Source organism: Vipera ursinii, assembly GCF_947247035.1.
Source record: "Vipera ursinii genome assembly, chromosome: 9".
NCBI classification, from domain to species: domain Eukaryota; kingdom Metazoa; phylum Chordata; class Lepidosauria; order Squamata; family Viperidae; genus Vipera; species Vipera ursinii.
In genome coordinates this window covers 9,561,216-9,587,966 of record NC_139523.1, presented here as the reverse complement: position 1 = coordinate 9,587,966, position 26,751 = coordinate 9,561,216, and the positions used below count along the sequence as shown (strand labels likewise).

The 26,751-nt window shown below is 45.7% G+C and overlaps 1 protein-coding gene across 1 annotated transcript in view; it reads left to right on the top strand.

Moving 5' to 3' along the window:
• Positions 1–819: 819 nt before the first annotated feature.
• TFAP2E (transcription factor AP-2 epsilon) overlaps positions 820–26,751 on the top strand; it is a gene marked incomplete at both ends in the record, with an annotated part of 70,274 nt that continues 44,342 nt past the window's right edge. The window contains 3 exons of the mRNA XM_083369780.1: positions 820–846; positions 1,811–2,281; positions 5,939–5,990. Coding sequence (XP_083225906.1) covers positions 820–846; positions 1,811–2,281; positions 5,939–5,990 — 550 coding nt within the window. The remainder of the gene's footprint in view (positions 847–1,810; positions 2,282–5,938; positions 5,991–26,751) is intronic.

The following is a 26,751-nucleotide window of genomic DNA, read 5'->3' as shown; positions in this document are numbered from 1 at the left end:
CCTTTCGTTTCCTCACCTGGTCCGAAAGCTGCAGCTGGGAGCCCAGCGTGTGTCTACCGGAGAGAAGGCCGCGGCAGCCGACGCCTTCCTCTTTGCAAGCACCCGCCTTGCTTCCTGCGCGTTAAATCTCGCGGCGTCCCAAATCAATTGCAAATAAATGAGCGTAGCCTCCCGCAGCCCTGCGCTCAGAGGGGAAGGCAGTGTGTGTGTGTGGGGGGTGGGGGGGGAAACCGGGCCGTCGGCCCCCTTTGCGCTCTGGGTTGCTTTCGGAGCGGATCGCGGGGGCTGCAGGCGCCGCACACCTTGGGGGCACTCGGAAGACTAATCCGGCGCGCGTGGCAGCGGAGTGGGAGCGCTCTTCCGCCCTCCCCCCCCCCCCACCCAACACGCACAAGGCACGCGCAGTGGCGCTTTCGCTTTGAAGTCCACCCCCGGAGCGCTCTCTGTCTCTTTAAGGCGCGCTCCCGACGCTCGGCGCGCGCCCCCGCCTCTATAACTGGAGTCCATGGAGTTGTATTGAGTTCAGAGGGAGGAAGAGCTGAGAGCCAAGCGCAGGCTTCCAAGGGGGAAAGGTCGGGGGGGGGGTTTGAAAAGGAGGAGCCGCTCTGCCTGCCCAGAGCTCCGTTGGTTACGCGCTGGAAGAATCCTCGATGAACGCGCCGTCGCTCGCTGCTCGTCTTTAACGGATACTTTTCTTGGGGGGTGGAACGGGGGGCGCAGATTCTGGTGGCTGTCGGGGTTGCTAGCGGCGCCTCTCCCTCTCGCCCCCCGTTTGGAGGCTTTCCCCTAAAACGATCTGGGGGTTGGGCTACCGCGCAGATGTTGGTGCACACGTATTCCGCGATGGTGAGTTAGATTTGGGGGCTTGCTTGGTGAGGTGTGCGGGGGACGCGTTTGGAAGGAGGAAGCGAGGAAGAGGAGGATGAAGTTCGCCTCTCCCGGGCGGGATCCTTCGAAAAGCAACTTAGAGAGCCCCTTTACAGCTCCAGATTCAGAGAGGCTCCGTCTTTTAATATGTCCCAGATGTCGGATCCCGGTAACCGTGACCTAGCTGGTGGTTCAACCTCCCCCCCCCCCGCCTCCATCCAGGTTGGGAAGGAGGAGAGCGCAGAGAATCGGTTGCAAAAGTGGAAGGGTGTGGGAAAAGGGGGCCGAAGGAACGAAAGAAACTCTGGCAGGGTAATTCGGATTATTTGCGGCGCACGGAGGCTGAGCGAAAATACAGGGATCCCTCCCGCCGTTCTTATTCGCAAAAGCCGGGCTGTGTCTGGGCATGGGGGAAGGGACTCCTGCCTGCGGGTCTCTGCTGGCCTCCTTTACTGAAGGCAGAACGAGGGAGGGGGAGAGAAGGACTCCAGACGGGCTCCCCAACGGTCCCCAAAGCGCGGCAAGGCCGGCAAGGCGAGACTACAAACGGCGCCTTGTTTTGTTTTGCTCGCTTGCGCCTCGGCTCTTTTTCAGAGGCAAAGTTTGCCTGCTCCGGCTCCGGGGTAGACAGGCGAACAGGGAAGGAGGCAAAAGGCTCGCCCTGAGGAAGGCTCGGCCGCGCCAAGCCCCGAAGCGCGCTGCGCTCTTCGGCTCGCTTGCTCGCCCGGGGAAGGCGGCGAGGAGCGAGGCTCGGCTGGGCAGAGAAGAAGGCTGCGCCTTGCCTTGAGGCTCAGGTGTTGCGAGCCGGGGCCTCAGGGAGCCATCGCAGCCACCGGGAGCCCTGGCGACGCGCGCTGCTTGGAGCCAGGGGAAGCCGGCGTCTTGCGCCCGAGCGCGAGTGGCTGCGTGGTGACCTTTCCCTCCCCTTGATGTCCCCCACCAGGACCGCTCGGATGGGCTGAACGGGACCACCGCCAGCGGCCGCCTCTCCCAGCTGTCGTCCCTCAACCAGGCGGCGGCGTACTCCTCGGCTCCTCCGCTGTGCCACACGCCGGCCTCGGACTTCCAGCCGCCCTACTTCCCGCCGCCTTATCCGCAGCCGCCGCTGCCCTACGCGCAGAGCCAGGAGAGCGCCTACCCGCACCTGGGGGACCCCTATGGAGGCCTCAACCCCATCCACCAGCAGCAGCAGAGCGGCTGGCCCTCGCAGCGGGCGCGCCAGGAAGAAGCGGCGGCGGCGGCGGCGGCGGCGGGCCTTCTCTCGCAGACGCACCGCGCCCTCGGCCTGGACCCGCGCAGGGACTACCCGGGCATGCCGCGCTTGCTCCACGGCTTGGCCGACGGAGCGCACGCCTTGGCCGACGGGCCGCTGGGACTCCACGCTCTGGCTCACCCCAGCCTCGAGGACATCCAGGTACCGGGCCTCGCCAAACGCGGCGGACTGGAAGGGAAAACCGGGGGGGCGGGCGGGGGGCGCGGGGAAGGAGAGAATACTCGGGGCTCTTCGGCGGCCCCGTTTTAAAAGATTTCTCCGGGTATCTCTATTCACCCAGCCAGAATTCCTAAATCGGTCCAGTGACATTTTTCTGGCGGGTCATTTACGGATTCCTGGGGGATCCTGCCGTTTGCTCGCACTCCGCCACAAGTAGGCGAACGCGGGGGGAAAAAAAAACTGGGTGACCGCAGCAGCCTTCGGGACCAGCGCCCGCCGTTCCTGCCGTTCCAGAGAAAGCGCCCTTTCCGTCTTAAAAAGAGAGAGCACCAGAGCTGGAACAACCCCCCCCCCCCGTAAAGCCCCTTAACCGTTCGATTGCGATACTTTCCCCAAACCGAATCCAGCAACTCGTTCAACTTCGATCTGCTTATTTCCACCGCGTAAACCAAATTAAGAAAGGGTAAAGGTGTGTGTGTGTGTGTGTGTGTGTGAATAAGCTGGCGTGAGTTGGGGAGGCTAATTTTGTACGCCTGTTTCTGGGGCGAAAGGATCAAGTTTGCTTAAAAGTCGGCGAAGCTGACTCCCGAGGAGGCGAGGTCGTCAGGAGGGTGGCGCGCGGTGCCGTTTCTTTTGTCTCGTTCGCCTTTGCCTTCTTTCGCTTTCTTCCCCAGCGCGCCCGTTTCTTCTCTCCCTCCCCCCCCCCCCCCGCGCCCTCTCTCGCCCCTCTCTTGGTCTAGGTTCCAAACCAGCCCTTTCCCTTCCCAGGCAAACAAACTTTAAAACTCGCCAGTTTTCAGGAAATCAGAAGCCGCGGGAAGGAGCCCCGATCCAGGAGACCGAAGGCCCGGCCAGCAGCTTTCGGCTTTCCGCGCTTCGAAGCAATTAAGAGTTTGATCGCGGACGAACTAGGCCCTGGTTTAATCTAACCGTGGCTTAATTTTTATTTTATTTTTTATTTATTTTGTTTTCTTGACCCGGGAACGCGAGCCCTGGGCCAAAGCCGATGCCTTTGAATTAGTACTTTGTTTTCTAAATTGCCCCATATTTACTCCCGTGTAAATCATATCCCCAAAATTTCCGACTGGTGTTCCTTTCTGTCCGATTAAGCAGTGTTCCGCAGTGACGATAAACTGGGTTGCAAATACATAAATACATATCCCACCCCCCTTACGGGGAATGGCAATTGTAGCCCGACGTGGTCGGAGCACGGGGAGCGAGGCAAGGAAACTGGGTGCTTATATCGCCCGGTTCTCTCGGGAGGCGACTGTTTCGAACGAGGAGGCAAACTCCTGCCAAAGTCCGAGCCGTTTTCAGTTAAATGGACCTCAGCGGAAGTTTTAGTCAAGATCAGAAGAAATACAAGATCCCTCTCTCGCTGAACTCTATGAGATTTTAACAGGCTGATTGATCCGCGACCCCATCTCCATAAACTCAGTTTCCTGTTTCGTTTTTAAAAAATAAAAGCTGCAGTGCCATTTCTATTTAACTCAGTGGCACTTGTGGATCACCCTGCCGTTAAATTGTGCTTAAATTGCTATCTGATCCTAAATAAACTCCCATTATTCCCTGTGGGACTTGTTCCTTCGGGCAGGGATTGTGTACGTTTGTACAGTTTTTGGCATTTTTAAATTCTTTATCCATCTATCCATCCATCATCTATCTATCTATCTATCTATCTATCTATCTATCTATCTATCTATCTATCTATCATCTATCTATCTATCACATTTGTCTCTATCCATCCATAGATCTATCCATTGATAGATGAATAGATAATTACATAATCTATTCTGCGTTCTATGATGTCTGTAATTACAGAGTTAGAATGTTCTGTGATTTCGAATGTACTTGTCTCAAATCGAGAAATACTTTCCATCTGCCCTTCCTTTAAATCTTTCTCTTCCTTGGCCCGATCCCCTCTCTTCAATTTTAGGGTTTTATTCGGCTACTCCGAATAAGCCTCTCCATCCTGGATCTCCCCCCCCCCCCGCAAAAAAACAAAACAAAAAAACAAGAACAGACATGACAGCAACGCATTTTGTCCTGTTGATAGACCCGAAGCCCCTTTTGGGCAATAAAACTCATAAATCTCTCCTAGCAAATAACGTTGGTTTGCAGTTGCCTTTGCATTTTCTGAGCAGCTGCTGTATGCTCTCCTCCCCTGGAACAATTTCCCCAAAGGCAAAAAAAAAAATTACTTGAAAATATGGCTGGTTGCAAGGAATAATATTTATTCAAATGAAAAGGCAATTGGTCCATTTAAGAATCCCATTTGGAAAAAAAAATAAAACAAAAACTGACGGGTACATGTGAGAAAAAAAAAATGCTGGCTAGGAAAGCGGGCCAGGGGAGGATGGGGGGGGGGGGGAAGGCAAAACTTCCCATCGCGGTACGTTTTCTGCAGCAAACTAACTAACTTTTAATGCACAACGTGGAATTCTACCAAGAATAAATTCTACCTGTAATCTGTGACCGTAGTGAAAATCCTACTCGAATTCCAGGAACGGAGCTAGATTTTTTTTAAAAATAATAATAATAATAAAAATCTAGAAAGCGAAACTTATTGGGGAATTCATCCCCCACCCTCCAAAAAAACCCATACAGACTTTTTTCGCCCATGCTTCATACGATTAGAGTATTGGGATCTCTACACACACACACACACAGACACACAGACACACAGACACCCCCAAACGACTAACATGCCTTAAAAATTACACTCCTGCTTTGGCAAAGTCTGTGAGCATTTGACTAAATCCTCTTTCAGTCGGTAGGACTTCACTGTTCCTAAAACGGTGCAATGGCAAGATCGGTTCCCAGTGGCTTCGGTGCTAGGGTTAAACAGATGGAGGAATCTTTTTCCTTTGGGGGAATGAAGGAAGCTTAAAAATGCCTTTAGTTGAATTCTGCCATTTTGAAATCTCTCAAGGGCTTTATTTCCCCTCAGAAGCCTTAGGTGTTTGTTTGTTGTTGGGAGAAACAATTAGACGAGGCCAGATTGCCTCTTCCGCCTTTCTAGAAAATACAGTTTGGATTTTTGTAACAAGTCATTTAAAGAAATAGAGGAGGATTTTTTAAAAAAATCTCTCTCTCTCTCTCTCTCTCTCTCCCTCCCTCCCTCCCTCCCTCCCTCCCTCTCTCTCTCTCTCTCTCTCTCTCTCTCTCTCTCTCTCTCTCTCTCTCTCTCTCTCTTTTCAACCGTTGGGTTTAGGAGTGATGTTTCAGCTGAAATCAGAGAATGACTTCTATGACTCCCTCAAAATGCCCATCGCGCAGTGCCAAATTATTTGGTACTTGCTTGAGAAATGGAAGAGGCCATTTTTCACTCTTTTTTTTTGGGGGGGGGAAGCCCTCTGCAAGGAAGCCCCAGGTTTGAGGAAGTTGGGTATGCTATTATTATTTATTTATTTATTTTAAAAAAATTCGTCTTCTTCTAAGAAACCCTCTTTAGAAGCCCCACCTTTGAAGATCTAGACTAAGACGATCTCCCGTAACCAGCCCTGCATTACTTTCATTTTTAGCTGCATTTGAAATGTCTGGAGGGCCAAAAGCCCTTCAGATGGATTAATCTCATAATCCTCACCAGAACTCCTTGCGGTGGAGCTGAGCGATTATCTATGCCCGTTGTTCTTGCAGGCGGTGGATGAGGCCAATATGAACCTTTTGGACCAGTCGGTGATCAAGAAAGGTAAGGGAACGTCCACGGTGTGGAGCATTTGGTGTGGGGAACAGCTTCGGTCTGGAATCCGAAAGTCTGAAGTGTTCGTAAAAGAGAAATCCCGGCGACTGAGCTCGGCCTCTGAGCCCTGATCTCCCTTTGGCTTTGTATCTCTTCCCTCTCTGCGTTCTGAACTTAGTGGCTGACTTTGAAGAAACCTAGATGTGAATTGCTACAGCTTGTGCCAGCATCCTTGCCAGAACAGGAAGTTGGTATCAGTTCTTAGGAACCTGCCTGATACTTTCAGGAACTTTATCTTGGCCTCCCTGCTTTTTAGCCAAGTGGATTTGCAGGAAGCCAAAACTCCGTTTTGCCGGGGTCTCTTTTGAAGCCGTGTCCGTGAAAAATAGAAGGCTGAGGCCCTGCACCACATTAAGCATAATTTATCTTGGTTTGAGTTTAGCAGGTTGTGTAAAACTAACCATTTGGGTTGTGAAATCATGATTTGCGTCTTAATGTGGCCCAAAGGCTCACTTAAGAAACACAGCTAAATAAAGGTAACTACAGGCAGGGTATGGAGCCAGTTGTGAGGAGTCCTTGACCCACCAGTTAAAAAAACTATTTCAGGATTTCACTATCCAGGGCCACCCAAAAACATTAGGCTACACTTCCCACTGCGCTGCCGTAGCTAACTTGGCAAGGGATGATGGACACTGCCCTCCCAACTTTGGGGTGGCATCCGATTGCTTCCTCTCTGCTGTCAGATCAAATTTACGATTTTTCTAAGACTGAGGTGAATGTTATTTGTTTTCTTGTAATGTGGAGATAATTTGTCTGGGAGCGAAGCCCACTGAATGCTTTCCAGAAAATCAGGCAGAACGAGAAGGGAGGAGATGGGTGGGGGGAGAGGAAAAAAAGGGAACTGGGAAGGAGGAGGAAGAAGCAGAGCATCTGAAATTTGTAAATCTCAACAAGCTTCCCTTGTTATTTCTTTTGGGGAGGTGTGTAATTTCTTGTTGCGTTAGATTGATGTCCTGCCTTTTCTCCAGAAGTTCAGAGCAGCTTAGATGGGACTGAATCTCCCTTCATTTTCTCCCCACATCTTGTAAAATAGGGTGAGGGGAGACCCTTGGGCAGGGAGGGGTAGGCCATCTTGGCTCTTTTAGGACTCGTGGACTTCAACTCCCAGAATTCCTGAGCCAGCATGGCTCAGCTTAGAAACCTCTCCCTTTCCCCTCAGCGTGGCTGGCTCAGGAATTCTGGGAGTTGAAGTCCACGAGTCCTAAAAGAGCCAAGGTTGCCTACCCCTGCCCTTGGGCATGGACTTGACCGCGTCTTTCCTTACCCAACCTTCTAACCACTATCCCAAATTGGGCTGGGCGTTTGCTTTTCTAAAGCTGCATACAGTTCCTAAAAGGTCCTGAAATAAAAGGTCACCAGGAATGTCTCACAAGAATGTGACCTCCTTCCTGTGGTCATTCCAACCTGGAAGCTTCCTACTCCAAGAAAACCTCAGCCTAATGTCAGAATTACTCTGTGATTTCTGCTATTTCCAGGAAACTCAACCAGTAGGGATAATGGAATATTGCTCAATCTGTGCCGAACTCTCAGGAGGCAAACAACTCTTCTTCCTCTCTAGGTTCCCCCAAATATTCTTGTACTTGTAAAATCCAAGGCCAACATTCCTATATGGGAGCATAATGTATAAAAATGCACAGAGGTTAGTGGAATGCAATGACATTCAGTTTTCCTGACAATTAACCAATGGAACGGCTTGCCTTCAGAGGTTGTGGGTGCTCCATCACTAGAAGCTTTTAAGAAGAGTTTGGAAAGCTATTTGTCCAGAATGGTGTAAGGTCTCCTGCTTGAGCAGAGGGTTGGAATAGAAGACCTCAAAGGTCCCTTCCAACTCTTCTCTCCCCTCCCCTCCCCTCCCCTCCCCTCCCCTCCCCTCCTATCCTATCCTATCCTATCCTATCCTAATCCTATCCTATCCTATCCTATCCTATCCTATCCTATCCTATCCTATCCTATCCTATCCTATCCTATCCTATTATCACATTTGGCATTTGAGTGACGTGAGTCAGCAGCACATATCAATAAGTCAAGGGTGGTGCCAAGGGAAAATCAAAGCTAGATTTCATTTACATGCAGTTCAAGGCAGTGGGCGGTACTATTGTTACTTTTCATTTTTGTACTGAATGGCTTTGGGGAGCCCCTGAGATGTGATTCCAGGAAAATCCTTTGGCACATGAATATAGTTGCCAGCTGCTGTTTCTCTGCTGAGAATGGGACTGCTGCAATACTGGAGAAAGATGCAGCCGTTTTAAAGAGTTGCAGACAGTGTTGCATTCACATTCCTAAAGCATTTTTTGGGGATCCCTATCTGAAGCACTGCAGAGTCTTAGCATTTAATATTCTTTCCCTTTTCTCACTTAAAAAAAAATTGGTATCAGCTTTCAGAGAGTTTTGTGGCCATTCCCAATGAGGGAATCACCGGTGTGCTTTTCTATGGAGGGAACAAACATTCTTGTCCCACTGAGTGTCTTTTAAAAAGTAACGCTGATGTTTAAGTCTCTGAGTTTTATAATATGCTGTCATTATAGTGGGCATATTTTCTGTTACTTTTACACAAATACAAATACTATAGTTGCTGTGTAGATAGGAACATGTGTGTGTGTGTGTGTGAGAGAGAGAGAGAGAGAGAGAGATATTTTAAGTAGCACTGCATAAAATAAGAGTGAATATTAAATATAAAATTAAATAAAAATTAAATTCCTGCTTTAAAGAAAAGCACAAAAATCTTGGTTTATATGAGAAAGTGAGAAATGGCAGCTGCCCAGTTTGGGTCGTGCAAGCCTCAATAGCTTAAATTGCCACATTAATCAACCATGGCCCAGGCTGATTGATTGGTTAGAGCCCTTTATAATAGGGTGCACCAGGAGCCAGCTTTGGATTCTTTGTTTTGCTGTGAACAAAAACCAAAACATTAAGGCTTTCAGTCGGATGGCAACCGGGTGTGAGGAGCAGGGGGACGTTGTTAAGTTCAGCCTCACGCATAGAATTTAACCATATTTTTTAAAAATGATTTTATGCCTTCATATGACTGTCCATCCACAGCTAGATGGCTCTGGGTAGAGAGTCAAATAAAAACAAAAAGAAAGTTACAATTCATACCAATTTGTTTGTTTGTTTGTTTTAAACACCTTAAATGTTTCTCAATCTTGGCAGCTTTAAGATATGTGGACTTCAACTCCCAGAATTCCTCACCCAGCCCTTCTCCGTTAAGAGGCATGGTGCCCTGCCCATTTATAAATGCTTCAGCCCCACAGTTGCAGCCACCCTCTTCACTTTTTGAACTCACCTTTCCTTCACCCGGACACCTCTGTCCTGCATTTTGGCTTTCTTATCTCTCATGGAGATAACGTTTGCCCTACAAAAAGTTTTCTTTGTGGCTGCTGGTTCCGTGGGGCAAACCAGACGGAAGTCACAACCAGATGAGCTAATTCCACTTTGTTGACAGACTCTTGCAAATATGAAAGTGCAATTCTCCCCTTTACAGCTTGAGAAGCTAGGGAGGGTCTCTTCTGAACCTTTCACCCCTCCTGTTAGCTAGCTGTGGGCCATCCTGTCTCTTAACTGATTGTTCCCCTTGACAGCATCTCTTTGGGCAGTCTCCTAAGGTCCCACATAGCATTACAGTGGCCTCCCATGGCCTGTCTCTAATGTTTCATTCCAGATACAGTAGCTCTATCTCAGAAGGTCTCCATCCCTGTCTATCTCCTCCTTGGACTCCTGTGGCTGACAGTTATGATTGTAGAGGAGAGGAGAAAGGGCACAAACTGTGCGTGGTCCAAGACACCATCTACTCATCAGCCTGATGGATTTGCCTGCAGTCTGACTCCAGTTAAATCTCATGTAAACAGGTTGAGTTGGGGGCACCTGGATTCCAACGCTTTGTTGACATCCTCACCTCCATGATGGCCTTAGACAATGACCCCAACTTTAAAATAGCCCAGATTCAGGATCTCCCTTGCCGTAAGCCTAATGTAGATTAGATCATTGTTATGAACATGGGCAACTGCAGGAGGGGAGGGCATGACAATATACATCGCCGACCTCATTGCAAAGAGGCAGTTCACAAGGCTTGCAGAATGACACCCTAATGCTTATGATATCATCTCTTATGAATATCCATGGCTGTTCATATGATAGTATCTTTAGTACTACCATTTAATGTACCTCAGGGGCAAGGAATATGAACAACAGGTCCTATTATCCACTATCACTGGTTGCGTTTACTAGGGCCGATGGGAGCTGAAGTCCCAAACGTGGAATTTTCAGACTGCCTATCCCTGATTTACATTACCATGTCTACAAATGATGCTTTAAAGCTTAAGCTACAAGTCTTTGTTTTATGGAAGGGGCTCGGGATTTCAATCAATTGACAATCCTGCCCACAGTTCTACAGTACCATTATACAACCTATAGACCCAGATTGTTGGGGGCAATTAAGCTGACTTTGTAATAATGCCGCTTGGGGGGCGTGTATGAAAGCCCTAATAAGCAGGCATATACATAGAATGAAGGCTACTGCTAAGCTTGTAAGCCGCCCTGAGTCTTCGGAGAAGGGCGGGATATAAATGGAATTAAAAATAAAAAATAAAATAATAAGCAGGCATATACATAGAATGAAGGCTACTGCTAAGCTTGTAAACCGCCCTGAGTCTTCGGAGAAGGGTGGGATATAAATGGAATTAAAAATAAAAAATAAAATAATAAGCAGGCATATACATAGAATGAAGGCTACTGCTAAGCTTGTAAGCCGCCCTGAGTCTTCGGAGAAGGGCGGGATATAAATGGAATTAAAATAAATAAATAAATAAAAATACTTCCATGTTCCCGCAAAGTGAAAGTAGTAGATTTCTTCAATCTAGTTTCCTTCAGTTGTGCCAGACTCCACTTCTAAAAGGCATGTTGGCTGTGGGAGATGGGAGCTGAAGTTGCTGTGCTTGGGGATAAGGCTTAGCTGTGTTTGCTAAGTTATAAAACTATTATTATTTCAGTTGCCAATCATTCTTTCTTCATTGCCGGAAGAGAGCAAACTGGGTTTATGGTGATGCCTGCCAGGTAGAGATTACTCAAAAGTACAGGCAGTCCTAAAGGACAGTTCATTTAGCGACCGTTTGAAGTTACAATGGCACTGAAAAAAGTGACTTATGACCATTTTTCACACTTACGACTATTGCAGCATCCTCATGGTCATGTGATCAAAATTCAGACACTTGACAACTGGCATGTACTTATGACGGTTGCTGTGTCCCAGGGTCACCTTTTGCGACCTTCTGACAAGCAAAGTCAATGGGCAAGCCAGATTCACTTAACAACATGTTACTGACTTAACAACTGCAGTGATTCACTTAAAAGCTGTGGCAAGAAAGGCTGTAAAATGGGGCAAAACTCACTTAACGGTCTTGCTTTGCGGTGGAAACTTTGCATCCAATTGTGGTCGCAAATTGAGGACTTCCTGTACAGCTTATGAAAGTCCTTTTGATCCACAGTGAGGGAGCTCCCAGGCCTGCTCAGCACAGCCATTTATGCGTTGGAAGGCAGAATCCAGCTTAGCATTAGACTTGTCATAGCTTTTTTTTTAAGTGCCATTTCGTCACACGTGCATTTCAGATATTTGTCAAAGTCTCAGCTATGAAAACTACAGAGAAATATATATATATTGAAGGCAGAGCTCCAGCCTAGGCCACCCTTGCGGTCCACGTCAGTGTCTCAGACATTTTCAGACCCTTCTGGAGGGAGCCTTTGAGAGAAATGAGGGCTTCCAAATGCTTAAGCCCAGGGAGGGACTTCAATTTCAATAGTGCAGCAAGGATAGTAGAGAAGAAAAAACTGGCATTGGAGAGGAGAGTGTGTGGATTAAATCCAGTAGTTTGAAAGGTGGTTTTAGGATGAGCGATTCTCTTCAGATTCTCTGTGAAATTTGCCCCAGCTTTCATCTAGGATTTTCTTTCTTTCTTTCTTTCTTTCTTTCTTTCTTTCTTTCTTTCTTTCTTTCTTTCTTTCTTTCTTTCTTTCTTTCTTTCTTTCTTTCTGTATCCATCTCATTTCTCCCTCCCATTCAGTGCCTTCCTTCCATCCTTCCACCCATCCATCCATCCCACATTTATACCAAGTCTTCACATTCCTCACAATAGCCACATTTATTTGATTTATTTATTTTAGAACATACACACACACACACACACACACACTATGTATATATATGTATATATATGCTACTGTGATACATGAGCCCTGCTTAACGCTCCTAGGTTGGAGCTGCAAGGCAAAAGAAATCCTAACAATAGAACTGCAATATAGCAAGTTCAAAAAACGTAAGGGACATCAATCAAACTGGTCTGACCGGAAAAAACTTACACACACACACACACACACACACACACACATTCTTAGTATATATATACAGTTTCTATATTTGCATAATCAATATGTTAGTTAATAATATATTTCTTAAATCTTCTCTTCACCCAATAGTCTTCTTCTTACTAACACATATGTGATGTTACATAGTACATATTGCGTTCCTTTCTCTCTCGCTCATTTTTCTAGCCATTGATAAAATTATGTGTGCTATTTTAAACATCTTCCTAGGAGATATATTTTAAAAAAAGGATTCTTAGTATTTCATCATAAAAAGATCATAGCCTATCGGGCTCCTAAAAGAGAAAACAGTAAACCACAAAACTCACAGCCCAATAAATGTGACAAATGCCCTACACACTTGTTATGTATATGCTTGCTAGAGCAAAAAATGTGCCTGAGGAGGTTGCTACCTGGAGGTCAGCCCTACTTAAAGGGCAGTGTTTCTCAGCTTTAAGATGTGTGGAGGTCAACTCCCAGAATCCCCTAGTGAGCATCCTGGCTAGGGAATTCTGGGAGTTGAAGTCCATAACGTCTTAATGTTGCTAGATTGAGAAACAGAGTTAAAGAGAGCTGCTTCCCAAGGGCTGTTCGTTGGTTTGTAGCTGTTTCCCTCTGAATGGATGAGAATTGGAGCTCCATTCTGCCAGTCTGGAGGAATCATGTGACTTTCCTAGCCGGATGTGGATGGCAGAGGGGACAGCCTTGCTTCAAGTTAAAAACAAAAATGGAAAAGTTCCTATACAGAAAATTGAGGGTGGAGCATTCAAGGATGTTTCTCTTTGGAACGATGAAAAGATCTGGAGAATTAATGATGAAAACATCTGGAGAAGTAAAATTTTTAGAGATTTTACTTAAAACTAGAAGTGGCTGTGCACGCTGGTTCTTTTCTTAAAAAAATCTATTGTTTAGGGTTTGTGTGTTGGGGAAAATTGGAAAATGACCATAGCTGAAGGGATAATTTCAAGTTCAGAGAATAATTTCAGATGTTTTCAAGGTTTTCCCTTGGAGAAGGGGTCTGGGTCTACTTCAGGTGAGAAGAAAAGGAAGCCAACGTGGACAAGAAAGCAAAATGGAAAAATCACTTAGATCAAAATAGGGCTTTTTTTTTTTAAAAAAGAAAACTTTCTTGTTGGCAATCTTTCCCAATATCTATTCCGCTCTCCCGTCATATCCTCAACCCGCGTGGGACTGACGATGAAGGTGAATTCCAGCCCTGGGCGCTTAGGGGACTCGGAATCCAGCCCTTGAGCAAAACTAAGAGAGAATCTCTCCAAGGAAAATGTGAAATAAATACCTGCACCTTTTTCGGATAAAATCGACCTAGATTTTAGAGCCTTGGTGGAGCAGTGGGCTAACGCCTTCTTAAGTAACACCAGCTGCCTGCAATTAGTGCAGGTTCGCATCCCACCAGGCTCAAGGTTGACTCAGCCTTCCATCCTTCCCAGGTAGGTAAAATGAGGACCCAGATTGTTGGGGGCAATTAAGCTGACTTTGTAATAATGCCGTTGGGGGGGGGGCGAAAGCCCTAATAAGCAGGTATATACATAGAATGAAGGCTACTGCTAAGCTTATAAGCCGCCCTGAGTCTTCGGAGAAGGGCGGGATATAAATGGAATTAAAATAATAAATAAATAAAATAAAATAGATCTCGGCTGGAAGAGGTGTCGTGGACTTCAGGGCGCTTCCTCCCGGGGAAATGTGATCGGAGGAAGCGGTCCTCTCGGCCTGGCTTTTTCTCCTGCTTTTGGGCACGGAAGCCGCGAAAAATGAATTCTGCACAAACGCGCGTGGGGGGCGCAAGGCGCCCTGGCGCCGCTGCATTTTGCGGCTTTTCCAGCCCCCACACCTGGTCTCGGAGGAGGGAGATCGCCCCAAAAAAGTCTGGGAGAGTTTAATTCGCCACCCCCTTGTCTCACACACACACCCCCAAGCTCCTTCGTCGCGGTGGCTTCTTCCTGGGAAGACGGGCGAGAAAGGCGAATAGTTGCGAAGCGAGGCGGCTCAGGTCGGTCCGAGCTCCGTTCCAACTCTTGATTTAAATCTTTTAGCACACAGCTTGCTGACAACGCACAGAAGACCAATAGGCCTATAGTTACCTGGCTAAATTGGGACTATTATTTCCCCAATCTCCCCCCCCCAAAAAAAAATCTCTTGGAAGGGGCCCGGTCTGGTCTATAAATGTAAACGGAGATGTTTGTGGAGATTCTCAGTCATCAAGACCATACCGGTGGTTGTCTCAAAGGCGCTCTTTCAAAAGGCAGCTGGACTGTTGTTTTTTTTCTTTGAGGAAGAAGCACAAAATCTTTCTTTTCTCATCCAAGGAACTTCATGAGTTGCGATGGCACAACATAGGAGATCAAACCCATGGGGATAAGATCCAGCCGTCCGTCCGCTTTGGAAAGACAAAGGTCACTCTTTTGAAGACAACGAAGTCCACGTTTTGGATAGAGAGGATCATTGGTTTGAAAGAGGGGTAAAAGAGGCTGTTTATGCTAACATTGAGCAGCCCTCTCTCAACAAGGGGGGAGGGATAAGATACCACCTACGGTATCTCCAGTCTACAATGCAGTCCTTGCAGGGCTTCCAAGAAGATTCCACAACCAATTGCACTCTGATTCAGGTGACCCAGAAGGCAAAGATAAATCCCCAAGTGGCTTCATGAGCTCTCAGGGAGAGTGTGAATGACCAGATGACTACCAAGAAATACAATGCAAGCTATTATGTGGATTTTGGAACATAGAAACTAACCGTTAGTGATTATCAAATACCAAGGTGTTTATGTTCAAAAAAATCAATAAAATATTATTATTATTTTTTTAAAAAATACAATCCTTCCTATCCCTCTTGCCATCCAATTTCAACTGTTCTACCTATCCTTCCACCCTCCCTGACATCACAACCGATGGAGCTTCTTGGATGAGAAATGAAATGTTTTGTACTTCTTCCTCAAGGAAAAGAAAAGTCCAGTTGCCTTTTGAAAGAGCACCTTTGATTAAACAGAGATGCTAACAAAGATGCCCACCAGTTAGGGCTCTCAGCAGTTCAGTGTGTGTGTGTGTGTGTGTGTGTGTGTGTGTGTGTGTGTCAAAATTTAAGGGCATTTTGCTTTGGTTGAACTGTGGTTAGATAGTGTGGCTCGGGTATTGTTGTAAGCCTAGTCTCCTTGGTTAGAATTTAGTTTTGCAAATGGTCCTAACTAAGTAATCAAGCTAAATGTGTCCTGGGAACCAGGCTAGGATTCTCAAATCAGAGAAGATTTGAGATTTTCATTGATTTCTATCCAAATGAGTGGAGATTGTATTCCAGTTTTCTTTTCCTCTCTCTCCATCTTTAATTCTTCCATTTTAGCCATCCTAATCAACATCACCTTCATCTTCATCAGCCTTCTACCACAACCCCAATGGGCCCTCTAGAAGGGTTAGTCTGCAACCTCCTTCATTCTCAACCTGAATAGTCAGCCAAGGTGATTGGCAACCATGGCAGATGGAGGGCCGATAGTATTGGGAGGTGCTATTCAGCCCTGAGTCCCTGTGAAGAAAGCATCTCTCAAATGAAGGGATGTCCACTCTCTCTTTGAACAATTGATTCTACTGCTAATGTCAGGCGCAAGCAACTAGGGGCAACTAGAAAAACTAGTGGATAGGCCCAAGTAGATATTTTATTGTTGATCACCTATGTTGCAAGAATCTTGCCAGACTGTCTGCCTTCTCTTTGGAAGTGGCAGATATAGACCTAAGAGTTTGACCTCAGACATATCCTCCCTCAAAGGTGTCTAAGATGGAATGTCTTTTTCACTCCCTTCCCCTTTAGCTTCTCTAAAATTCAGTCTGAGTCTGAAGAGCATCTCCAAAGGTTTCTTGATTTGGGAAAGGCTGGTGAGCAGACTAGTTCTTCTGAGTAAGAGCCTGGACTTTAGAGAGCGCATCACTGTCAGTGACACCAAATCCATCTCTGAGATGGGATTCTGTGACCCTATTCATATTTTGGGGAATGAGAAAGAGAGGCAGTGGTCCTTCAAGTCCATCTTGACTCCTGATGATTGCCCGGATAGGTTCGTGCAGGTTTTTGTCGTTGCCTTCTTCCTAAGGGCCGAGAGAGAGTGACCGGCCTAAAGTCACCCAGATCGATTCCCGCTCTAAGGCAAGACTGGAAATCTCAGTCTCCCAGTTTCTAATCTAATACCCTTAACTCCTACCCAAAACTGGCTCTCTTTTCTGGATTTAAGGGATATTGAATTCAGTGGGAGGCTGTCTCCCATCAGTAGGTCACTGTTAGCCCCACTGTACTCTCTATGGTAGGGGTCCCCAACCTCCAGGCTGCAGCTGGCCCATAGATGGTTAGGAACTGGTCCACATAGCTGGAAGTGAGTGGCGGACGAGCAAAATTGTGCATGCATGGGATTTAGGTTGCACACTCCTCTTCCCCCCCCCCACCCTGGTCCACGGAAAAATTGTCTTTCACAAAACTGGTCCCTGGTGCCAAAAAGGGTGGGGATGCTCCTCTATAGCGGCGCTTGGGAAGAGGTATGGACTTCAACTCCCAGAATTCCCCAGCCTGCTTTGAAGTTGAAGTCCATGCCTCTTCAAGTTCCTAAGGTTAAGAAACATGGCAAAGCCTGGCCCTGTCCTGCTCTTCCTAATTCTCTCCAGGTGTGATGGGTCACACTTCACCCACTCAGGAAGAAAGTGGACTTAAAGCTAGTTGAGTTTCTCTCTGAAGCCAAAATAAGTGAGATGAGGCAGCAGCCACAGCCATCTGATGTAAATTCTATCAATGTTAGTTTTGGGATGGAGTGTCTGTTTCATAGGAGCTCCACCTCCTTCCTTGAATAAATATACATTCATTCTCCAGAAATAATCACGGAATATAATGAGTTCCGTGCTATCTTCCTTCCTCTATGCAGAGCAACCTTTTAAAAACATTCAAACCACTAGGTTTTTTTTTTCTTTCAAAAATGTTGATCTGTCCTCACCCCAAATTGAAATAAGGAACATATGTTCTCCCCAGAGACTAAAAAAAAAAACACAAACCCCCGAAAAACACCAGTACTAATATGGGACAAAACAGAACATCTGGCCAGAAAGATGTGTTATATAATTGTTTTTCCTTGATTTGAGCTGCTTTAGATGGGGTGGAATTATTTTTAAAAACATTCCCGCCTTCCCGTAGAAGTAGGATTCCTGCAGGGACTAGTTTTCCGTGTCACTAAAAGAAAGGCGTCCTTAGGTGGTTTAACCATCTCAATCAGCTCATGTTTAACTACTTTTGCATAGCTGCCAGATGACTGGCTGTTGGGAAGGAATGGGTGTATCTACTGAGGGTGGGGGAAGTTGGCCTGCATCGACAATTCAGAATGCAACTGTGAAGCTATTAACATGGTGGGTTTTTTTAAAAAAAAAACACACACAAACAATATTTATCTTTGTGTGATGTTTTAAAAATAACTCATACGTGGGCGGGACGAATTAAGCATGTGGCTGATCTTCCAGATTTGGAAACTTGCATGATGAAAGGAGATGAAGTCTCCCCGCCCAGGGCTGACTGCAGAGGGTGGTAAAGGAAATTGAAGTTGCTCCCCACCCCTCAACCACACGGTCAAAGCCCTGACTCTTTTTGACATGTAGTGGTGAAGGCATCAGGCTGGAAGCTGGGAGACTGAGAGTTCTAGTTCTGCCTTGGGTATAAAGGTGGCTGAATGGCCTTGGGCCAGTCACTTTTTCTCAGCCTAAGGAGGTAGGTGACGCAGCAAACCACTTCTGAAAAACCTTGCCAAGAAAACTGCAGGGGCAATCTCCGAGAATCAGACACTACAAGTAGTCCTCAACTGAGCCCAGAATTTATGTTGCTAAGTGAGAAATTGATGAAGTGAGTTTTGCCCCATTTCATGGCTTTTCTTGCCACATTTGTTAAGTGAACCACTGCCGTTGTTAGATCGGTAACACAGCTGTTAGGCGAATCTGGCTTCCCCACTGACTTTCTTGTCAGAAGGTCGCAGAAGGGGATCACGTGACCCCGGGGTACTGCAGCCGTTATAAATATGAGTCAGTTGCCAAGCGTCTGAATGTTCATCACGCGACTGTGGGGATGCTGCGACAGTTATAAGTGTGAAAAATGGTCACAAGTCGCTTTTTCCAGTGCCATTATAACTTCAAATAGTCACCAAATGAACTGTTGGTAGTCAAGGACTATCTGCATTGAACAGAAGGAAAAAAATATGGATCTGAGTTTGGTTGTTTTTTCTTCCAGATGTTTCAATACCCAACTAGGTAACGTCATCAGTGTTATGAGAAAGCAGGAGTTTCTCTCTGAGGGATGATGATGATGGTGGTGGTACCTAGTTTCGATAACGAAATATTTGCAAGAAAACCACCAAACTCAGTGAGCATCAAGAGCCCTCATTTCAATATTTGAGCTACAAATATTCTCTTTTACTGGTTTAATCTCAGTTTATAGGCCAGGCCCTTCCTGTCACTGTTGGTGGGAATGTTCTGATAGTTCCCAGATTAGGCTCTTGTTTATGGTTTGTCTCAGCTGGTAGTTCCTTGATTGGGGCATTGTTTGCTGCTTGATTGCTGGTCTGTAATTCATGGATATGGATCTTGTGGCCATGGATGCCATCTTCAGTTTTTTGACTCTCCATGTACAGTAGATGTCGGGTGTGGATATTTAGGCAGCAATAGCAAAGGGTGATTACTGTCTTCCTAGATCTTTTCCGAGTTCCTAATCTAATTTATAGAGCCGGGATTCACCATCTGAAAACCCCAGGCAAGCTCAAAGAGGCCTTGCAAGCCTCTCCTCTGGAGTAAACGACATACATTCCGTGACTCAGGTGGGCAGGTAGAGGTCAGGACTGCTCGCCATATTTTGGTAAGACTTCAGCACATAATTAAGGTCTGGGCAATGAGCAGCTTGAGGAAAATTATTGTAAAATAAAGTGTCAACAACAGGGACGTTATGGCAGGAGATTAAACAACGCCAAGATAGTGACTACAACTGTCTCACTGAGCCCCCCCCTTTTTACATATGTTGCTTCATACACACTTTTATCAGCACAATATTGCAAAGAAGAGAATAGGCAGAAGAAGGACTGAAGCTGCTTCTTCTTGAAGTCCAACAGTGACATTCTTAATCTGAATTGGGCCAACTCGCCATGGCCAACTCGCCACGGGACAACTCAACAATTCAATTTGATTATTTAAAATAATTACAAAATTATTTTGTCATTCACATTTCATTTTGCCACTCCTTTGGCATCCTTTCTTTAATGAGTCCATTTCACGATTTCTTTGATATTCGTGTAACTCTTGTCCCATGACGAGTCGGCTGTCCTGTAAGGAGGCACTGGCTGGAGATGACAGGAGTTACAAATCAGAAGAGGTAAAAGACAAAATAGGGACGCGGTGGCTCAGTGGGTTAGGACGCTGAGCTTGTCGATCAGAAGGTCGGCAGTTTGGCGGGTCGAATCCCGAGTGCCACGTAACAGAGTGAGCACCTGTTACTCGTCCCAGCTTCTGCCAACCTAGCAGTTTGAAAGCACGTAAAAATGCAGGTAGAAAAATAGGGACCACCACGGTGGGAAGGTAACAGTGTTCTGTGCGCCTCTGGCTTCTAGTCAGGCCGGCCACATGACCACAGAGACATCCTCGGACAAGCGCTGGCTCTTCGGCTTTGAAACGGAGATGAGCACCGGCCCCTAGAGTCGGAAACGACTAGCACGCATGTGTGGGGGAACCTTTACCTTACTAAAAGACAAAAGGTTGTGGGGAAAGTCTGTTGCTGCTACATTACAATGACAGATGCAATTTGTGGGCAGTCTAAGGATATTCACTTCCAATGTCTTATTTTTATTTTTTTTACAAAAATAGGAAAATGGAGAAAACTTGCCCTTTGCAAATGCTTACACCTCATTTCTAGGAATGCATAATGCTCTCTTGGTGCTTTATTATATGTGGAGATTAGGTGATTGCAAAAACAATAATAATAATAATAATAATAATAGAAAAAATATGAAATACCGCAACCTGGCCATCGAAACTGCGTGGTTATGGATGAAACGTATAACAGTGATACCCATTGTCATCGGGTCACTGGGAACTATGTCCAAAAACTTTGCAAAATAGATCAAGAAATTGCAGCTTCCTGCAATAACTCCAGCAAAGCTACAAAAAAACTGTGCTACTCGGAACATCTTACATTTTAAGGAGACACTTGGTTGATACCTAGGATGCTGGCAGCAAGCCGTTTCAACCATTAGTGCCAGTCAATTTGGGTGTTCAGTAGACTGAGTTTCATGTTTTATGAATAAAAGTTTAATAATAATAATAATAATAATAATAATAATAATAATAATAATAATAATAATAATAATAATAATAGAAATAGGAAACAAAGAAGCTAAAGTGCCCTGGGGCCTTAGAATTCAAACAGGCACCTGCCACATAACACCCCCAGACTTAACAATTGTCAATAAGAAAGGCAAAAAAGTCTGGATTGTGGACTTGGCATTACTTGGAGACAGCAGAATAGAAGAGAAAGAACTGGGGGGAAAAAATAACAAAATATAAAGACAATGAATATAAGTAGAATGGCTGTGGCAAAAGAAAGTAAAGATACCATCAACAGCAATAGGCACCTTGGGTACCTCGCAAAACATCTGGAACACCACTTGAACACTATCGACATTGACAAAACTACCATCAGTCAATCACAAAAGGCAGCTTTATTTGGAACATCTTACAAGCCGCGATGATACTTTTATTAATATGAAACAACAACTGCCTATCTCAGGTCCTTGAGAAGGATTGATAGGTGGTTAAAATGGCAAATCCAGTCTAAACATCTGTCTGATGGTGCAATCAATCACAATATAAATACAATGGGAAAGGAAATTCACAATCTGAGACTCCAAAAATCTTTGGGTACATCAAATAAATGTCATTACGGCAAAATGGGGGCAATTATTATATTTTTGAGGACTTAGTTGATTTAGTTTAGATTCTATTTGTACTTCAGTAAATTCTATCTTAGTCCTGGTGTTATCTCATTTTTATCTGGCTGTGTCTCTTCTTGGGACACTGTTGAAAGATTCAGCGGGTCTGTTGTTCCATGAAAAAAAAGCTACACACATCAGCAGTCTTTTTTTTTATAAATGCAAAGAGGGTTGTATAACGCTTGTATAATTATGAAGGGAGGATTATGTTAACCTCTCTGCTCAGATTGCCTTTGTTTTTTTTTAAATGGTACATTCCAAACTTGTTACTTTTCATTACAAATATTGTTGCATAGAAAATCCGAACCTTGGGGACTTTAAGACCTGTGTTCTTCAACTCCCAACTTCATGCTGGCTGAGGGATTCTGGGAGTTGAAGTCCACAGGTCTTAAAATCCCCAGGTTGGACGCCTCTGGTCTAAAAAAAAATGCAATCTGACCCTTGTGTTCTCCAGCTTGGTTTGCTCTCTTGCAAGAAGGTGCCATGCAATTTATTTACAGCACAAAGCATTTCCTCTCGGTCTCATATGTTGCATCTCTGCCCCGCTCATTTTAAAAGGCTTTTTTAAGCAATTTTCCCAGCCACGTTGTAGCTCGGAGAGAGCCCATTTCCCCCTTTTAATACCCTCCTGAACTCGTCACCACACTCACTTAAGCCCCCTTCTCTGTGTCCTGTGATACCCGGTGGAGAGGGCAAAAGACAGTTCTTCTTCCTGGCACGCGTTTAAACATTTCATCATTCTCACTGAGGCACTTCTTTCTTCTCAGAGCTGCCACCCCCCATTTCTTTCACCCCCCTAGGCTGAACCCCTCCTCTCCTCCTTTCTAGGACAATGCCTTCTAGACGTTTTAATCATTTCTGCAGCTTTTCTTTGAGAGCTTTCCAATTTGTCTCAAGGCTTGGCACAGCCTCACTGAATGCGCCACCTCCGAAAGAGAGGTCAGTTAGACGCTCTCTGCCCCGAAGCTTGGCTCTTTCAACACAGCAACGCTAAGAATTAACCAGTGCGCATTTCACATCCTTAAAACAGGCCTGGAGCTGACGTCTGCCCATCTCATCCTGTGTAGGATGACATCCCCTGGCAGGGCAACACTTTAATTTGTGTCTTTGTGTTTACCCAAAGCTCAACCACTCCTCCTGAAACAAGTAAAGCAGAATGCTACGTAGAAGTGAATTGATAGGGGGTGTTTTTATTGGTTTGGAGGGGTTACTCAGTTCAGGGGAACAGATGCATCGATGTAATGCCATTTGACTCTGAACATGAATTTTGATCACATGTCTATGGGGATGCTGTGATGGTCGTAAGTGCAAGGACTGGCTGTAGGTCACATTCAATACCATTCTCACTCTGAACAGTTGCCAAAGGAATGGTTGTAAAGTGAGAACTACCTGTAGGCATTGTCTCCTGTTACCTTGGAGGGAAGATAAAGGAGTAAAAGCGACTGGGAAGGGAATAGAGACTTCAACAGGAATTAAAAACTGCTAATCTGCTAATCTTGTGTCGGTAGAGTTTCCTTCTGACCTGAGAATGGGTGGAAGCAGGTCAACCTGGCACTGAAACAAATCCAAAAGAGAAGCTGGAGATGCTCTGTGGGGTTCTTGGTGTTCTCTGAGCTTGATTGTTTTCTTGCAGACATTTCATCACCTAACTAGATAACATCATCAGTGCTGGTAAGAGTAGAGTTTGCTCTCATTTTATGTTCTAGTGCAGGGGTGTCAAACTCAATTTCATTGAGGGCCGCATCAGCATTGTAGTTGCCCTCAAGGGGCCGGGTGGGTATGGCCAGGGTGGGCGTGGCCTACTGGGTGGGCGTGGCTAGAGTGCGTATGGCTTACTGGGTGGGCATGGCCAGCTCTACATCGTTCGCATCAAGGGTGCCTATGGGGGCCTGGGCAGGAGTGGGACAGATCTGAGGGTCTCTGGCAGAAGGAGGGTCTCTGGGCCAGGGCCAAGGCAGTGGGGGCCGTTCCCTCACCGTTTCCAGGATGGCTTCGCGGGCCACAAGAAACCACTTCGCGGGCCAGATCCGGCCCCCGGGCCTTGTGTTTGACATGTCTGTTCTAGTGGCTTACCCTGTCAATATTGGTGGGAGTGATCTTGGCGGTTCCTTGATTAGACTGTTGTTTATCGTTAGCTTGTTTGGCAGTTCCTCGACTGGAATATTGTTTGCTTTGAATGAAGGCAAATATGCATGACCCAGGATAATGTTGCAGGAGCTAATCTGAGTTGGTCATCGAGACCATAGATTTAGTCTTCCAAGCTTTTGGACTTGTGCTGGAGCCCATCCTCAGAGAACCTCTCTCTCTATTGTTTGCTTCTTGATTGTTGGTCTAGTGTTAATCTTGGTGTCAATCTCTGTTCATCTCGGTGTTGATTGCAAATAAGGAAGCGTTTTAGTTATATTTGTTCCCTTTCTGGCTTTTTGATTGTCTCTTTTGAACGGCGTGTAGATGTTGTTTATCTTTATGTACCTGTTGATTGCCAATGTGTCAGAATGCCAGGCCTCCAGGAATTCTCTAGCATTTTTGGACTTGCTGTTCATCTTGGGAGATGCTGCTTATACTGCATTCCTCTGGTCAAACAAGTTTGGCAGCTCTGAAGGACTTTGAAATTCTGCTAGAGCCGCCTCTCAGGGGCAGAAGTGGGGTGAGTATCCATCTACCTCTTTCCAACTGCTGTTATGCCCTTGAAAACAAACCTGAACTTCACATATCTTAAATTTCCCCAGTTTCCCAGCTAGCAATAGCCAGACGCATGGACTTCAATCTCCAGAATTCTCAGCATTGGCCATTCTGGCTAGGAAATTCTGGGAGACGAAGTCCCAACAGGTGTATAGATTTGAAAATGCCACCTGAAACAAGTCAGGTGGCAGTGTGGGGTTTTCTTTGTGTTTCACGTGAGCCAAATGACATCTTTCAGGTGGCTTGCCCAAGCAAATCAAGAGTGATTTGTGATTGAGGATCTTTAGGAGATTCATGGACTCTGATAATATCAACAGTGGTGAATTAGAGCCGGGGAGAAACCACTGTGATGCTTATCAAACATGCACTTAGCTGGGAATTTTTAGAGCTTGAAACCATATCATAAATACAACTCATCACAACTCACCAGGCACTTTCTAAAGTTCTGTTAGATCAAAGCATCAGCAGGGATGAAGCTGGTAGGAAGTAGGATATGCTAAGTTCCCGCACTACGTTGAATGTGGTTCTACAGAATGTCTTGATCTAGAAGATCTAACCAAATGGCCTGGATTTGCCCAAGTCAGAAAAACTAACTATGGTTACTGTTAGCTAATCTTAGTCATGGGTCTGATTCAGCATGTTACATGAATTCAGCCACATCACCCTTTCTCTTTAGTGGGTAAAACGGACTTACTCTTATGGATGGTCTTTCTTGAAGATTCTGGTATGTTGGTTTGCTCAGCTGCCTCTGTTATTAAGCAAATGAAGGACCTGAAAAGGTCTCTGATCCCAAGAGGGGTTGAGAAATGGGGGAGCTTTAGCTGGGATCAGTTAGGTAGGCCAACATCTTTCATTTGCCCTTGTTTCCCAACCTTTCAAGGCCAGTATCTGCATGACTGAGATGCTTTCTAGCATCCAATTTTTATGTCTGCTAAGAATGCAGACCTTTACAGCACAAAGGGGTAATCTGCACATCCCTTCAGGCAGTGTTTCCCAACCTCAGGAATCTGGACTTCAACTCTCAGAAGATCCCGGTCAGCATGGACTTCAACTCCCAGAATTCCTCAGTCATGCTGGCCAGGGAATTCTAGGAGTTGAAGTCCATACACGGCAAAATAGCCAAGGCTGAGAGATCTCACTGCCTGAAGCAGTCAATGCATGAGATCTACCCAGGAGAGGGGAATGGCAGAGGGAGACAGAATCAGGCAGGAGGTGGGGGGTTTTGTGGCTCTTTTCAAAACTGGAATGATCCCCTCAATTGCGTGGCCTCCAAATGTTGAGTTGGATAAGATCTGGATATTTGGAAATTTAAACATTTCTAACAGAATAATGAATTAAGTGCCTTCAGTCATGTTATTCTGAGATTTGAATTCTTTGCTTCGTGGTGGGAATGGTGATATGTGTGTGTTGTGTGCATATGTCTCTCTGTATGTATGTATGTATGTATGTGTGTGTGCATATGTCTCTGTGTATATGTGGGTGTGTTTGTATGTGCGTGCAAGAAAGAGAGAGAGAGACAGAGAGAGAGAGACAGACAGACAGAGATGAGTGTTTGAGAAATATGCCAGTGGCTGCACCTTCAAAGAAATTTGGATCAGAGCAAAGCAGATGAAAATCAAATGTGTTTTGATTTCAGTTACAGCACATTACAATTTCACTAACATTAAAATAAATGCCACTGATGCAACTGCTCCTCGTGTTTGGCTCTAGCATCCATGATGATCAACTCACAGCAGTGAGAAAAAAAATCAGATCCTATGGCTAAATTCTTCCCAAATTTCTGAAGAACCAAGTGCTATGATTCTTAGAGAATCGTGGAATGTAGGACTTGCTCTGGGCATCTTCTTGAAAGGAATCTCCTTGATGGCAGCAGGCTAAAGTGGAATAAATGTAGGAGAGGGGCAGGCAGAGCTGGGGGGTGGAGTTAAAGGCGCCGTAAGTTTAGAGTCCTTGCGTAGCCACAAGTCCAACCTCTCCTGAATTCCGTTGACCTTTCTCTGGTGCCAATTTAGTGTTGAGCCTTAGTTGACTAGATTCTTCTGTACAGGCTTGAATAAATCTGCTAGGCTGCAGCCTTATGAATGGTCCTGATTCTTTGTGCCTGACAATGAACCATCAAACATTCTTTTTCCTCTTTCAGTTATTTATTTATTAAATTTGTTTGCCTCCCATCTTGCCACAAGGCGTTATCTTGACCATCATCCTTTGGGGCCCTCTTCTGGGATGGCTTGGGGTTGTTCAAGAATTCTGGGGAGTGGCTGAAACTCCGGCTGTGCTTGTCGGCTTTAAAAGTCCTTCCCTCTATAGAAAGAGAAGCTGGTATTTGAAATGATCATGCCACATTTTGGATTTGAAAGCAACCCGCCTTCTCCCAGGAAAAGCCATCTCTGTTTAAGGGATGGTAAACAAGCCTCCCTGCACAACTGCTTGGTTCAAAACTAGCTATGACTTTAAGGATCGCGTAGCTTTTGAGTAGCTTGAACATCATGTTAGGTTAGGATAAAAATGAGGCTTGGTAGTTGTGGATGGCACTTTTATTGTCTTCTTTGGTGAACCAGGCCATCCCCAAAAGCCAGTGTTTGTCACCTTAGCAACTTGAGGATGTATCGACATGGCTGGCTGGGGAGGTCTGGAAATTGAAGTCTACACATTCTCCTAGGACAGTGATGGCGAACCTTTTAGAGA